The following is a 16,344-nucleotide window of genomic DNA, read 5'->3' on the forward strand; positions in this document are numbered from 1 at the left end:
ACAATTTAATTCACATTTCAAATTATTAAACACAATTGTAGTACATTTAATTTAGTTATCATATTAATATATATTAAACACAAGCTATCTGCACTGTTCTCACTTGCATAAAGGGAAATCTAGCGTTTATCAAATTTCCCTCACTGACAAATTACCCAAAATATTCTCACTTATACGCCAGCCGCCCGTATTCGGCTAGCTGTTTGGCCAGCTTCGGCTTTGGCTGCCACGAACACGAGGAACACGAAGACGAAGCAGCTGCCGAATGCTGCCGCTGCTGGCGCTGTCGCTGTCGCTGCTTTCAGTGCCATTGCTGGTGCTCCTGCTGCTATCAGCCGTTAGGCAAGGCCAAGACTCAGTTTCGATTCGGATGCAGATGCAAACGGACGCGTGCGCCTGTCTCTCCAGCAAAAGAAACAGTTAGCCAAAAGATAACACGCAATTTGATCGTTTTTAAAAGAGAGAAACTTTCAAATCAAATTGTAAGCTATTGAAGAATTTAGAAAAAAATAATAAAAACAGATATAAAATAAAATAAAACTGAAAAACATAAGAAGTAATTCAATTATTTTTATATAAATTAAAAATCAAATTTTCAAAAATATTTCAAAAAATGTATTAAATCCACAAATTTTTGTTGATAAATATTTTAGTAAATATTACAAAAACTTAAGTACATTTTTTTTGAGAGACCAAATTTTTTTACTATGTCAAATTTTTATAAGAATTTTAAATTCAAAATTCAAACTTGATATTTTAAAATTTGTTTATTTAAATGAAAAATACAAGAATTAATTTTTTATTTTAAGAACTTACAATATATATGCTTTTCAAATGAAATATATTAAATTATTTGAATTTTATTTCTATTTTGTTTTTCAGTTCTTCGAAAATAGATTGGAAAATCAAGAGAAACGCTAGAAACTTGAAAAACATGAAGACAGAAAAAAGTTCAATTGCATTGAAGTAAAGAAAACGCGCAATGTTATATATATATTTTTTTCAAGTAATTTTTGTTGTTGTTTTGTAAGGTGAGAAAAATATTGAAAAAAAAAGAAGCGAATTCGGCGAGAGAGAAAGTAAAAGAAAGTTTTGTGTGTGTTGCGGGACGGAAATGAAGGATGTCAGTTGTGTGCACATCGAAGAAAGCAACGGAAATTAAAATTTGCATGTGCAGCAGGACACAGGACAGAGGCGGACACCAGCGGACCGAGGGCTGCCGTGGGGCAGCGGCCAGAGAATGTGGCCAAAGGACTGCAGCGGCTGCAGCAGCTGCAGCTGCTGTTGTTCAGCTAGCCAAGGCTCGATGAAGCTGGCTAACGAATTCGCCACTCAAAAACTCAGCTCGATGCGATTTTTTTGAATTTGTATACAAACTTGACTGTGCAAGCGCGAACGAGATAGTGATAGTGTGCGAGTGAGTGAGAGAGTGAGAGAGAGAGATCTCTAGTGCATTAGCTGACAACCAGATAAAACGCTCAACAACGACATTGACAACAGCTTCATCAACTGCTGCCCGACTTCTATTTCGACTGTGTTTTTTTTCGGCTCCGCCCCACACCTCGCCCCCCCTACTCGTCCGCAGCCCCCTTGGCCCCGCTGCAGTCATGGCACTGCATGGACAGACGTTCTGCTTCTCCGCAGCTGGATTTATCGCTTGCTCAGCAATCGTTCTGCTCTGCAGTTCCGGTAAGTGAAATATGCAATCACAGAATAGAAACCAAGAAAACAAACAGCAAATGGGCAAAGGTGCCGCCCAAGGTGCACTACCAGCAGATACCCTGCAAGTGAGTGAAGCTATACGCGGGACCTGATCGCTAGAAAAGCTCGAGATCTCTACATAGAGATCTCAGCGCACGGGAAGTGAGTCAAAGTGCTCAACTAGCAGATACCCCGTAGTCAAACTCGTCGTCTCATCTATCAATAAGGTTCTCTCGAGCAATCTAAAGACTCGAACAAAACCAGAATGCCAATCAAAGTGGCCCAACTAGCAGATACCCTGCATGAGAATGAAAATTGACTTGAATTGTGGACTACGGACTCGATCACGAGACAGACTCGATCTACTGGGACTTGAACAAGCTGTACATTCTTAGCGATAACCTGACTTGACTTTGATACTCAGCTCGGAGTCTGTCTGGAAGTGTAGAGATAAGAATTAAATCCATCTGCCTCTACTCAGTCAAGTGTAAGCTCAAGACTCTTAATGCCCGAACGGAAATAGTGGAAAATTTTGAGTGCCGTGTAAAAAATATTTCACATACATCAAAATGGTTTGAGTGCGTATTTCAATCAAAAATAAACTGTGTCAATTTTGTGAAACATTTTTAATGCGCTACTCAAAATGTAGCCAGTCAGTTGATTAGTTAATCAGTCACTCACTTGCTCAGTCAGTGCTTCAATCAATCACTCAGATCAGTCAATCATCTAGTCAATTCCTCAGCTTAGTCCCTTAGTTGGCAACTCAATCATTCAGTTTATCAGTCACTGAGTCAGTTGATCTATCAATCAATCACTCGCTCAGTCCGTCAATCTATCGGTACACTCAACCGTCAATCAATCACTCCCTTTTGCTCTGAGTCTTTTGGTCAATCATTCACTTAGTCAATCAACTATGGGTCAGCCACTCAATCACGCTTTCTTTAAATGAGTCCATCCATCAGTCAATCAATTAATAAGTCAATCAATCAATAAGTCAATAAGTCAATCAATTAATAAGTCAATCAATCCATCAGTCAACCAGTCCATCACTCTGTCCATCCACCACTCCACCAGTCAGTCTCTCAGTCAATCACTCAGTCAATCACCCAACCAGTCTTTCAGTCAATCAATCAACCAGTCCATCACTCTGTCCATCCACCACTCCACTAGTCAGTCTCTCAGTCAATCACCCAACCACCCAGTAATTCAGTCAATCAGTCAGTCACTCACTCACTCAGTCAGCGCATCAGTCCATCAGTCAGTCAATCCTCTGCCGCCTGGTCAGTTATTCATGCGAATTGAAGCTGTTTTTCTACTTTATTCCATTTGCCATTTTCCATTTTCTGTTTCTATTTTCTGTTATTGTTGACGTTGCATCTGGCAATGAAAACGTCATCGAATGTAAAATGTTGTGCGACGCACACAGAGCGAGAGGCAGAGGAGAGACTCTGTGCGAGAGAGGGAGAGGGCAGACATTTTTCCAGCTGCAACTTCAGCAATTGCTGCGCTGCAACAGTTGCAACTGTTTGAGTTAATGCATTTTGTTGTGCAATAACAGACATTCGACTACTTCTGCTCATTCTTCTTCTTCTTCTGTCTGCTTCTTCTTCTCCACTTATCACACACATACACACACACACACACACACACACACAGCGCCTCAATTTAAAGCCTTCAGCTAGTTTTGCTGGGATCTAAACTCTTAGCGTTTTACAACTAAATACAGTAGTCACTCGCTATGACATATTAGCTCTAGCAATAAATAAATAGCCAAAGAGCAATTTACAGACTGAAAATATTCAGAATTTTCACCTTTTTTTCAGCAGCTTTTCTCTAGATTTTAAATCAGTTAAATTGCTAGAAATCCAAATTTATATTAATATGCTCATTCAATACACTGAAAAGGGTATATTAAATTTAAGTCGAAAGCATATTACTGTAGAGCCAGTCCGTTTGAATACATGTTGATGGTACTAGATATTTAGATATGTGTAGATACCAAATATAAGCCATATATGCGTATGTATATCAGAGAGCATAAGGAGTTCGTCAATTTGGTTGAATCCTTTAAAGCTTTATACTTAAACGGAAGTTCTAAGTTATTATGGAGCTACTTTACATAGCTATCTGCAGGGAGTCATATAGACAGATAGATAGACAGACAAAGAGCCAGAGCTAAGGTGTTACAACAACTAATATGCTCTCTTTGCATATCTTGAGTGAGCATTCAACACGAAAGCACAAACAAATAGAGAAAATATAGCTCAAAACTTTCAAGTTAGAAAAGATGGGAAATAGAAATGCAACTGCCGCAGTCCCTCTCTCTCTCTCTCTCTCTCTCTCACTCTCTCTGTAAACTTAAATATCTAATAAAATGGAATTTATTAATTAGATATTAAGGAAATATCAATTGACAGCCAATTAACAGATAAAATTCATTTGGAATTCTGATTTAATAAATATCTGACTGCCCAAAAAAATAGTTTTTTTTTTCCGTAATTAGATAAGTGCTAGAATATGCGATTTTAGATAACCAACATCGCAGCGAAATTCCCAATTTTCAATATTTTCATCTCTTTTCTGGAGATAGACAGCGAAAAGTATGCTAAAAATGTTGAGTTTTTCATATATTGCAATTTATTTTCATACCCACTCACATAACTTTAAAAATGAGCATATTTGTTTTGTGTAATGTCCGTCTGGCTGTCCGGCCGTATAGATGCACACCATTGAAGCTAGAGATCTGAAATTCGAAACATATAGTCGTATACTCGCCTTTATAGGCGTGGCAAGTTGGAAAATGCATTTGCCTGTATCCCAGAGAGCATGATCGATGAAGATCTAAAGAGATATTTACTCGTATCGACAGTCCAAAATCAATTAGATGTGGTGGATATATCTACGCCCATTGAGAGCAAATACTTTTGACAACCTCTATATATACCAATGGGGAAATGCATCTGGCAGTTCTCAGTGAATGAGTATTCAGCAGTTGGTGCCGCCCGACTGCGACGTTTTTACATTTTTTTTTCATTTCTTTTTTCTGTTGTTTTATTAAATAAAGTGAAATTTTTCTGGCTCGTCGACACATGAAATTTAAATTTTGCCTTGTTTATTTAACAGAAAATAAATATAGAGAGAGAGAAAGATGAGGAGAGAGAGAGAGAGAGAGATGCAGAGCTGTTGAGACTTTATTAACCTCAAATCAATTTGAAATCGAATTTCGTTTTGTGATTTCAATAAATCATTTGCTTAAATTAAAACATTTCAATGACTTTTGATTAAACAAAGTAAAATTATCCATAAATAAATCAACGCAAATTAAAAACGTCTCAGCAAAAAGTCTTTTGATTTTCCCCCACTCGAGTTGTCGCTGAATGAATGATGAATTCTTTGAATAGTTTCATTTTTAATTGAGTGCGAATTCCAATAATAAGAGCTTAGTCCCATGGCTGACTGCCCAATACTCGTTCACCAGCCAAAAGCAGCTAGACTGATGGGAAATTCTGTCTGTGCCACGCCTTAAATGGCTTACCTATTATATATCCGATAGATCTATCTGTAAAGTAGCTCAGCTTAAGAATTGTGTTATATAGAGACTTTTTTATCAATCCTCTGAGAGATGGAGGTAAAGGCTGGGCAGGCAATGCAAGAGTAGAACCTGCGGTAGATGCGTCTTTCAATGAGCTTTACAGTCTAATTCTATAGCTACGATCTATAGAATAATGCAAGGAAGAATATATTAATCTAAAAGGCGAATACGTTCAGAAATGCATTCGAATTTTCCCAAATTTGTTGTGTTTCCTCTAGGTATGGTTGTACTGGCACCGCCCTCGTATACCTATACTAACTTCATGGTATATTAATTGAGAACGCAGAGTCAACCGGAAATTAGGCATGCAGATAAGATTAGATAAGATTTTAGATATAAAATATAGGTACATATATCAACTAATTATGTATTTTTAGTACCCATTAAGGTCTTCAAATTACCGTCATAAATCTGGAATTTTTAAAGGGCATATCAGAGATCATGCAAGTTAAGTTAAGCTGTTGAGTGCGAGAAAAGTAAGCTTATGCATGGAACTGTATCTTAAGGGAGTCAATTAGTGTTAAGCATAGACTGTGTAGCCACTCTAGCCACTCTCTGCAGCTACAGGGTATCTCTCTCTCTCTCTGTGTATATGTGTGTGTAGTTAAAGGCGTGACTGCACGCAGCACAATCAACTTGTCTGACTTTTCGACTAGCTCAGTGTGCGTGTGTGTGTGTGCGTGGCTGGGTGTGCGTGTGTGTGTGTGTGTTAGACTGCCTGCTGTTGTGGTTTATGATACCATTTAGCCCGAGGGTTGTTTTGACAAATTGTGCAAATTATTGTGTTAAATTTGCCCTTGAGGTGAAAAATCACTTTGACATGGATTATATACAGGTTTTTTTTTGTATCTGTGTGGGTGTTTAGCTGATTGTGCTTTTGTCTGCTAGGCACTCACACTCACACACACTCACACACACACACACAGCAATTCACTGCGGGGCATAAATGACGACTGACAATCCACAAATCGACAAATGAGAAGCTTTAAGGCATTTATTCTCGACTTGTTGTTGTTGTTGTTGTAGCTGGTACTTGCAACACCAATGCCACGCCCACATTCACGCATACACCACATGCATTGGCCATAATTGAAATCGCTTTTGGCCGGCTTCACAAACTGAAAGCAAATGCATCAGCAGAGCGCCATAAATACGGAATTTACATAGCAATTGAGATACCCTACAATAGGCAACGTTGACTAAGCGAAACTTGGGAGTAAACTCTCTTTAATGATCTATAATATGGAGTTGATATTATTTTCAGTCGATTTTCCTTTCCATCACAGGGTAATATAGACAAGATATTCTTACAGGGTATGTCTATGTCTACTCCACTCGATCAAAGAGAGCTGCAGCTCTGCATACTTCATTAATATTGTAGTTGATATTATTCCTAGTCGATTTTCCTCTGCATCACATAGTAATATAGACAAGAAATTGTTACAGGGTATGTCTATGTCTACTCCACTCGATCAAAGTGCGCTGCAGCTCTGCATACTTCATTGACATTTACAGGGTATATCAAAGTGTACTACTCCATTTCACATATAAGGCAGTTCAAGATCATTTAAGTAACTTTAGCATTAACAGGGTATATTCGCGTCTATAACTCTCTTGCAAAGTGACGCCTTCATACCCTGTAAACAACACACTGGAGGAGTGCAGCTCGAGCTCATTTGATATCATTTGAATGCACTTGCGTGTCACTTACAGGGTATCCTCACGTCTACTACTCCCCACCGCCTTCCTCGACGCTTGCAGCAACTTGTGGCAAGTTTAGGTTTTCCCGTGTTTTCTATTTTTACTTTAGTTTTCTTTGCTTTTCACGTTTTTTTTTTGGTAACTTTACAACGATTTCGTATGCAGCGTTGACGTGACTCGCATTAGCATTGCACACGTGTGCCACGCCCACCGCAAAACAGCACCTGTCACCTCCCACTCGGCCTCACGTAATGCGCTCTGTTGCTTATTATCGAAATTGTATATGCCACAAAGCAGCGGCGCCAACTTCCTGGCCTCAGCTCAATCCCACTTCTTGAATGCTTCTTTCAGCTTCTTCTTCTTCGTCTTCTTCTTCTTCTTCGTCTGCGTCTCCTGCTGGATTTTGTGTTGGCAAAGTTTTTGGCCGAGCAACTTATTAAGATAGTTGCTTAGTTGCTTAGTTGGCGCGTCTAGACGGTTTTTAGTCAAATTATGGTTTTCAAACGTTTTCGTTTTCCGGCTTATTCTCTCTCCCTCTCTCACTCTCTTTGTCTCTCTCTCTTTCTAAGTACGCTCATACAGTCTTCCATCTGGTACGTAACCCCGTTCTGTCGCTCTTTTTGAAACTTAACATGAGCTTTTTGTAACCACAATTATTTGCCTATGTGTGTGTGTGTGTGTGTGTGTGTGTGTGTGTGTGTGTGTGCTCTGGCATGTCAAGGAATTGGCCATTAGAGAGTCCGTCCACAACATGCGCCTGGGGGCCATGCAATTTGCCACTGTGAATTGTGCTGCTAGAAAAATGAAAAACAGGAAATTTTGTGCATGCCCAAAGGGGTATGCACGACTAGCGAATATCCTGTGAGTGAAGAGCGTAGGCAATCAGCTGCAATCAGGCAATAAGCTTACCTGGCAAGAGCGAGTATATCGATAACGATATTTATCGATATTGTGTTGAGTTTGAACTGAAATGAATCTCAGCTAGAGCCACTGTCCCTCACATGCCCACTACCACAGCTAATACTCCCCCATTTCACACTTCTCAATGGCTTCTAGGGTGTACAAAAAAAGTGTGGCATGTTTTTAGTGAGTGCCCGGCCAGGGAGTGTGTGGGGTGGACGTAAGTGGGGTATACAGTGCGCTTTGTTTGTTTACGTTTCGTGCTTTTTTTCCTCCTCTCGCCTTTTGACTCTATCTCGCTCTCTCTCTGTCTCTCTCTCTCTCTCTCTCTCTCTCTCGCCCCCGACACATCCACCTCCTCTGCTCCACCTCCATTTGGCTTGTCGACCTTTGCAACCACAAATCTGGTCGGCTTTTAAATAATACCGAAAACTTCTGCACACATTTGTATGAATAGCCGAGCGTATTTGCATAGAAAATATTAAGTTTTATTTAAAGTATACCCTGTACGCATGGCCATGTGAGTGGTAGGGTTTGATGCACTGCCTTCAGCTGTGAACATTCGCCTAATTACCGTTAGTAAATGATAGCTATGAAGGCTTACAGTGACTGAAGGTTTTTTATGGCATATACATATATGCATGTATACCCTATAATATGAGTATAAACGGCCTTTAGGCACACTCAATGCAAAATATTACAGGGTATGCAGTCAGTTTAGCTTGAATGTTGTAGGGAAGGGTATAGCAACACACCCCAAGAGTGTCTTTCAAGGGTATACTGTAGTCGATCAGCACTGCATTTGGCTATAAATTCCAAATTAACCAGATTCTGAAACAGTTTTTGCAAAGAGCCACAGGGTATCTAACTTGTCCGTCAGTACTCAGTAGAGCTAATTCATCCAGGTTTTCGACTGATTAAATCCGTTGCTTGACTTTTTAAAACTTTGCACCAAATATTTAATTAACTCTCGGGCTGCAATGCAACTTCAAAATTAAATATATATTCCTTTCGATGGAATGTGGAAAACTTGTTTGTAGATATTTCATATAAATATATTTCAGTTAAAGTTGAAGCTGAAGTTGAGATCGAAATTGTAGTCGAAGTTTCTCTACTATGGATTGTAAGCCGAGTCTCTTTGGCATACCGCCAATTTGTTATCGATATTTGGTGTATGTATGTATCGATAAGAGTTGATTTTGGTTTAGAGCTGAAATAGCATGGCAAATGGAAATAGATTGGGCGCCAGTTCCATTTTGATCTACGATAGATTTGCGTATAAAAAAAAACTTTTGCTGTTAACTCATCGCGTGAATTGCAAATTCTCCGTTTTCTTTTCAATTTTTTTGATTGCTTGTTTTTTTTATTTTGTAACCTCCTATTGTTTTGTTTTTTTTTTTTTTTTTTTCTCTAATTTTTGAGGCTGTTTTTGTTTTTGCTTGTTGACCTATTTTTTAATTTACTTTTCATGGGGCGCCCGGCACAAACTGAAATTGGAATTTGCAAGTGTCTCTCACTTGGTTTGTTTTCTCGTTTTTTTTTTCCCGTCGCGTTTTTTCGGCAGCCCCGCAAAATGAAAAAGCCTCAACAATAGTAGCAACAAATACTTTTGATATCATTGCCAACAATTTTGGCAAAAATTCATTTATTTTCGCACCCAAAAAAAAAAAAAAAAAAAAATATATACAAAACGAGACAAATTTTAAAAGAAATTCGGGGAGCAAATAAAAGTTACAGAAAATATTTAGAGAAGTCGTCGAATGGTACGACGGTTGTTACTTCCTCTTCCCTTTACTTTGAACTGAAATTAAGTAATTGATTGATGGGAAAGAAAATGATATATCATCCGATTGTAATCAACTAGATTTTGGCGAGTATTTCAATTCAAGAAGCTCATTCTTCGAAGCCTCAAAGAACTTCTATAGCTTTTCCAGCAGTCTAAACAGTACGGCATCAATCATCAATCAGTCAATCAGTCAATGGCTCTACCGGACTCTACAATACAATGCAGAATAGTTCATCGGTCAGTCAATCTCTCAGTCTGATCAACCATCTGTCAGTTCAATGGCTCATTCAAGTCATTTACTTCATCAATCAGTCAATCTTTAGTCAATCAGTTCATTCATGTCTCAGTATTATTCACATCTGGCTACCGCAACTCCAAGCTCAAGTCTTAATTAACCCAAATAATAAGATAAATATAAACAGCTTTAAAAGAATTTATATCTTAAATTTCTCTTGCTCTTCTTCTTCGTCAAGCTAACTTTCAGCGCATTTAACCCTTAAGGAAAAGTTCCTTAAGGCAAATTAACTGAGTGTTAAGCCAAATCCTCGCCGACGCAAGAAAAAAAGGCTAACAAAAGGCTGCTCAAGTGCCGCGGGCACAACCCGAAACCAAAACCAAAACCAGAAACCCAAGTGCTGTGGGCGTGGCATGGGGAAAGGCCAACCAGACCAAAGTTATGCCCGTCAATCTTCGCGACGAGGCGACAATTTGATAAACTGAGCCGCCGTCTGAGCTGAATCCTTCAGATACTCTCAGATACTAATCAGCGAGCGCTTAACAGGAAGTCATAAATTTTACCACGACATGTGTGTGCGAGACTTTCTCTCTCTCTCTCTCTGTGTGTTTGTGTGTGTCGCGCCCTTGTCTAGAAATTTTAATTAAAAGCGATGACAGAGCGAGTAATTCGATATCTGAGAATGTCGCCTATTAATTTTAAGGACATTTCCTTTATTGATTCTTTGTCAATATTATATTGAACCCATAATTTACACATAAAAGGGCTCTCTATATGTATGTGAATGCGTGTGTGTGTGTGTGTTATTGCCTTTGCGGTTTCGTCCATTGTCTTTTCTATCTTGGATTTAACTTTTGTTTCTGGCCGCGTGTATTGCATTCATTTCAAGTCAAAATAATACAGGAGCGAAACAGGCACTTGGGCCGCTCAAGGGCGCTCTAAATGTAGACGAGCTGAGCGTTAGTCTAAGAATGTGTGAAATATAAGAGTTGAGCTTTGTCAGCTTAACGAGTAGACTTGATTCAATGCTTCAATCTAGTCTATTGCATGAATGAGGCAATAAAAACCTTGACTCAAGAGAGTAAAAAGTTATATATAATCGAACCCTGAGAGCACAGTGATGCCTGTTCAAGCGTTATGCATAGTTTGATCTGCATGTTTAGGATTGTTATCGATATATTTATTCTATATTCTACACTAAAATCTTTGAATGGAATATAAGAACTATCAAGACTTAGCTGTTCCATTAATTGTATATTTCTTATATATATTTCTTAATTTCTATATATTGCTATATATTATTATATATATTAGTTTTTTCATACTTAAAAGAATTACAGAGCTGTTCCAAATTCCATTATACAACATTCTCTAGACACTCGTCTAACTGCGCCTTTTGTGGGCCCGCTTTCAACTGCGATTCGCACCTGAACTGGAATTAGTTAGCAGGGCGTGTTGTCTTTTGTCTTTTGAAGCGCAACGCCATTATAAGCACCCACACACACACACACACACACGCACTTATTGCAATTTCTATAGTGTGCGTGACTTTTGTTCTTGTTGTCCTTCGTCAGACAGCAAGCAAAACATATCAAGGAGCTCATAACAATGCTTGAGAATTCGCCCTTTGCGTTGCGTTGTGTCGCGCTTTATTTTGATTTTGATTTAACGTTCTTAATTACAACAACAACAACAGCAAACAGCAATGACAATAGCAACAACAACTTAATTTAGTCATCGCTTGTTATCGATAAGGAGTTGGGCCAGCATTCCGAAAATAACATAAGCCCATAGCACACACAAACACACATGAGTATGTATGTATATATATGGATGTGTGTGATTATATTTGACAGGCAAACCGAAAACTTTTGCTTATTGCCTTTGTTTTTGTATGCCGATGCTCGTTCGCATTCAAGTGAGAGGAGAGTATATTGGTTGCTGAACAATGTGCGAACCGCTATCGTCGTGCTTCCATTCGTCTGTGTGTCTGTCAAATAGTCAATCAATCAGTCAGTCAATCATCAATCTATAGCCCATCAATCAATCTACAAATCATACAAACGGTCCATCAGTCAATTAGTTAAGCATTCAATCAGTTGACCAGCAAGTCATTCAATCAATCAGTCAATCAAAAGCTATTCGATTATCTGCAGCCAATCAATCAGGAAGTCGTTTAATCAGTCAATCTGTTGGCAATCAATCAATCAGACATTCAATCTGTAGACAAGAAAACCATCAATCTAGCACTCAATCAGACAGTCAATCAGTCCGGCAATCAGTTAGTCTATCTGTAGATCAATCAATCAGATAAATCAATCAGTCCAGCAATCAGTTAGTCTATCTGTAGATCAATCAATCAGACAGTCAGTTAGTTAGTCTATCTATGGATCAATCAATCAGTCAATCTATCTGTCCAGCGGTCAGTTAGTGTATTTGTAGATCAATCAGACATTCAATCAGCCCAACAATCAGTTAGTCTATCTGTAGATCAATCAATCAGGCAATCAATTAGTCTAGCAATCAGTTAGTCTATCTGTAGATCATTCAATCAGTCCAGCAATCAGTTAGTCTATCTGTAGATCAATCAATCAGTCCAGCAATCAGTTACTCTCTCTGCAGATCAATCAATCAGACAGTCATTCAAGCAATAGATCTATACATCTCACGCTTTCTGCCTGCTGAGAGCATACCACATCATTCTTCCCCAGTTAATTCAAGTGATTGAATCGCCCACTAACTAGGGCGTGGTTAACCGGTAAATCGTTAAAGAGTCTATTTCCACAATGAACCAGCATAAGGCAGTCGGTCAGACTCAACGCTACAACATCGTTTTTTCATTGCCCCCTGGGGTCGAATGCCGCAGAAACAGATTTTGAATTATTAGAAAGTTTTCGCTTGTCCAACACAAACAAAGGATTTTGAACATGTTCTCAGCCAAAGGCGACAAGGAAACAAGTATTTACTTAACTTATTAGCTCTATGTGCAAGGTCAGAGATCTGAATGAGACCTAAATTTAGACTAGAGTTCTTAGAATTTTAAATATAATTTTAAATTGGAATTAAATTCCAATTCCTAGGAAACTTATGAAGTGAAGAGTCGAAAGGAAATAGACTTTAAGAGTTAAGGCAATAAATGAGTTGAAATTTGATGCAAGTGCTGGAGCTTTAAGCTGAAGGGAACTTAGCAACTAGCCAGTTACTGAATAGAGTTTATGCAGGGATAAAGTTGGTATTATAGATTGGGAAATCAATCTTGAAGTTGAAGGAGATGTAGAGCTGCTGAAACAGAGGAAAATTAAATCCAGATAGACTCAAATAGATATGGAAAGAACGAACTCAAAAGAGACTCAAATAGATATACATAGATGCATAGGCGGAAAGAAAGAACTGAAAAGTCTAAACTCACATAGTTGGATACGAGTGCAATGACTAAAGAGAGAACGAATTCGTGGCAAAAGAGACTTGGGTTTGGTGAAAGGCAAAAGTGCTAAAGCTAATGCGTAACCTCAATTAGGCAACGACAAGCCGAAAGCTTTAAAACTTGTGAATTCACAGCCGAGAGATAAAGGAAATGGATACCCAACGATTACCATTTGAATAGATAATGAAACTCTGGCAAATCTCTTCATAAAGCATTCACAACAAAATTGGCGACACGCGGTCCAGCCAACGAATTGATAGATATGCGAGGGGGGCGAAAGACTCACCCACAGCATAGCACTACACTCATTCCATGCTCCGCACCCCCCGTCTGGAATGTGAGCCGACAAAACTGTTATAACAATAAATTAAGTTGCTGTTGCAGCATAAAAACCCAAATTGCCAAATGGCTTAATGGGGGGAAGTTGAAAGTCAGGGAAGCCAGCAGCACCCTCTCTATCAATGGAAAAGAAGTTCGAGTACGCCAGCGGGCTGGGGTGTGGGGTACGACTAGGCGCTACCCTGTGCAGAGTTGAGGCACATAAACAGTCGGTGGAACGGACGAAAGGGCGGACGGAAGGCGGGATGTACGAACGGACGGACGTTTAGCACAACAGGAGCAAATTGATTCTCTTGCTGGCTTGTGCGAATAACTTATGAGGTCTACGTATGTTTCGAGAAAACCAATATGCCCCAAATTCGCATTCCCTGTCATTTCCAGGGTATCAAACACCCGCTGAAAATGTGCAATCTGTTGACGAATCATCACGACAGATGAAACGAATCGGCAGGCGACTTGGAAAACTACGAGCTAGCTAGGACCAGGGCGAGTCGCTCCAAGTCGGGCTGCAGAGGGGTGTTTGCTGCTAAGAAAAAATAGAAAAATAGAAACAGAATGAGCAAAAAATAAAAATAAAAAAATCAGCGACCCTTTGCCAAATGCCGTAAAACATTTTCAAATGGTTTTTATTGAAGGCTTTGAGCCATTTTTCGGTTTGACTTCGCCTGCGCCGGGCCAATTTAATAGCATACTTTACAGCGCTAAGCAGCCAGCTGAGGAAGAGGAAGCGGGAAGCGAACTGCGATACAACTATCCCACAAAATACGCGACAAACAAACAAAATGAAGTGACGGCAAGTCGCGTTTCACGAATTCGCGTATTCAGCCAAACGGACGTTCATTGTTATTTTAAGAAAAGCAACACGACAATACCCCTGCCTCGGTCCACAGCCCCCGCAATGGCCGGGCCGCAGAGCCGCGGCGCTATCTGCGCCCACAATTCAAACAATCTTACTGTCTTATGGCTTAAAAACGCAGATAATAGATACTCTATCTTCAGCTAGATCCTATCGGCCTTGAAGACCTCCAGATTTTAGCCCTGCTTAGGATTCCCTACTTACTTATGGTATATGCCAGATATGCCTTTGTTCGAGGGAGTTATGTTACCTTCAGCGCGACTTGGCTTTTCATTTCATCTAAAACCTTTCGAGTAACCTATGAAAACTCTCCGATGGAAGTTACCCAATCGTGGGCTTGGTTGGTAGATCCTATTCCTCACTTTTCATACGCCACTTGCATAGAGCATTGAAGCTCAGAGTCAAGTAACCCTGTCGTAGCTCTATCTGGAGCCGCACTATGAAAAGTGCTCTATAGGAAATACTCTATGAGACGAGCAAGCTAGTGTAAGGAACCCTAGGGTGTGATCCTATAGAAGTACATATGGGAAATCCTATGGAATTGTCCTATAGAAGTAAATATTGGACAAGTTTTCTATGGTTTTCTCACTCAAGAGATATGATCTATGTAAAGTGCCCCATAAGCAAATGAAAGATAAAAGATTGGAAACATGGCTGAAAGTATCTTAAGACAATATTTCATAAAAGGAGTGGAGTCTTGCCATATCTTTCGGAGGTCGAAAATCGGAAGTACAGTACTAATGGGCTTTCAATTTATATGCTGGACAGTTCGTTGGAAGGATGTCTAAGATAGATTGGTTAGAGCTTAAGAAGCATTATCGATTTTAGATTTTAGACTCTAGTCATATGCTAGCATGATTCCCTTTCACTCCCTTTCTCTCATTCCCCCCCCCCTCTCTCTCTCTCTCTCTCTCCCTCTCTCTCTCCCTTTCTCTCTCTCTCTCTCTCTCTCTCTCTCTCTCTCTCTCTCTCTCACTCGCTTCAATTAGTTAAAGTGCCCAGACTGCGTGAGGGTATATTGAAAAGAAGACATAGCATAACGCTGTAGTTGGTAGCTGCAGGAAGCAGCAGCAGCAGCAGCAGAGGCAGCAGCAGCAGAGGCAGCAGCAGCAGCAGCAGCGATGCCAGCGACTCCCTTGCTCAACTTCCGTTTTGGCTTGCAGCAATTTCTTTTGGCTTTATTGCCCCCTTCCCCATGCAGAGTGTCCGTCTCCCTCTCTCTCTCTCTCTCTCTGTCTCTCCCTCTGTCTGTCCCGCTTCATCTTCGGGCAGACTTTACATCCTGCCCCGCACACCCGCCTCGCATTGGCTCTGTGTGTGCTACCCGCTGCGGCACGACGCATATAGCATAAATTTTGAATACGCTCAAAGAGTCAGGCTGGCTGGTGGGCTGGGCGGGGGGGAGTGTGAGATTGAGATTGGTTGTGGGGTTGGTCCGAAAGAAAAATAGCGAAAATTGTCTGTCGCTTGATAAAGCGGAAGCAGAACTTGCCCATAAACGAAATGTGGCAACTGAGTGTAAACTTTATTGGCGCCCGACCGACTGGCGACAACATTTGCCCGAATTGGAGGTAGACGGAAAGCTGGCGATGGCGATGGCAGTATCCATATATAGATATGTATATGTGTGTGTATATACATATATCCAGAAATAGCAGCATGCTGAACCATGTTGACTCATGCGACACGCATTTGGCGAAAGGAAGCCCCCAGACATGCCTGGAGCGCGCTGGCGTCTCGTTGGCTGCCAGTGAGAAGCGCGAAGAGAGGCGCCACTGCCACGACTACTGTTTGTTTTGTCTGCCTCATT

The 16,344-nt window shown here is 40.1% G+C and overlaps 1 protein-coding gene across 1 annotated transcript in view; it reads left to right on the forward strand.

Moving 5' to 3' along the window:
* Positions 1–335: 335 nt before the first annotated feature.
* CARPA (Carbonic anhydrase-related protein A) overlaps positions 336–16,344 on the forward strand; it is a 28,239-nt gene continuing 12,230 nt past the window's right edge. The window contains exons 1-2 of the mRNA XM_089263876.1: positions 336–482; positions 883–1,689. Of these exons, the coding sequence (XP_089120002.1) occupies positions 1,608–1,689 (82 nt within the window). The 5' untranslated portion in view covers positions 336–482; positions 883–1,607. The remainder of the gene's footprint in view (positions 483–882; positions 1,690–16,344) is intronic.

This window comes from Drosophila navojoa, chromosome X (assembly GCF_054131105.1).
Source record: "Drosophila navojoa isolate 15081-1374.11 chromosome X, UAZ_NAV_1.0, whole genome shotgun sequence".
Taxonomy (NCBI): Eukaryota; Metazoa; Arthropoda; class Insecta; order Diptera; family Drosophilidae; genus Drosophila; species Drosophila navojoa.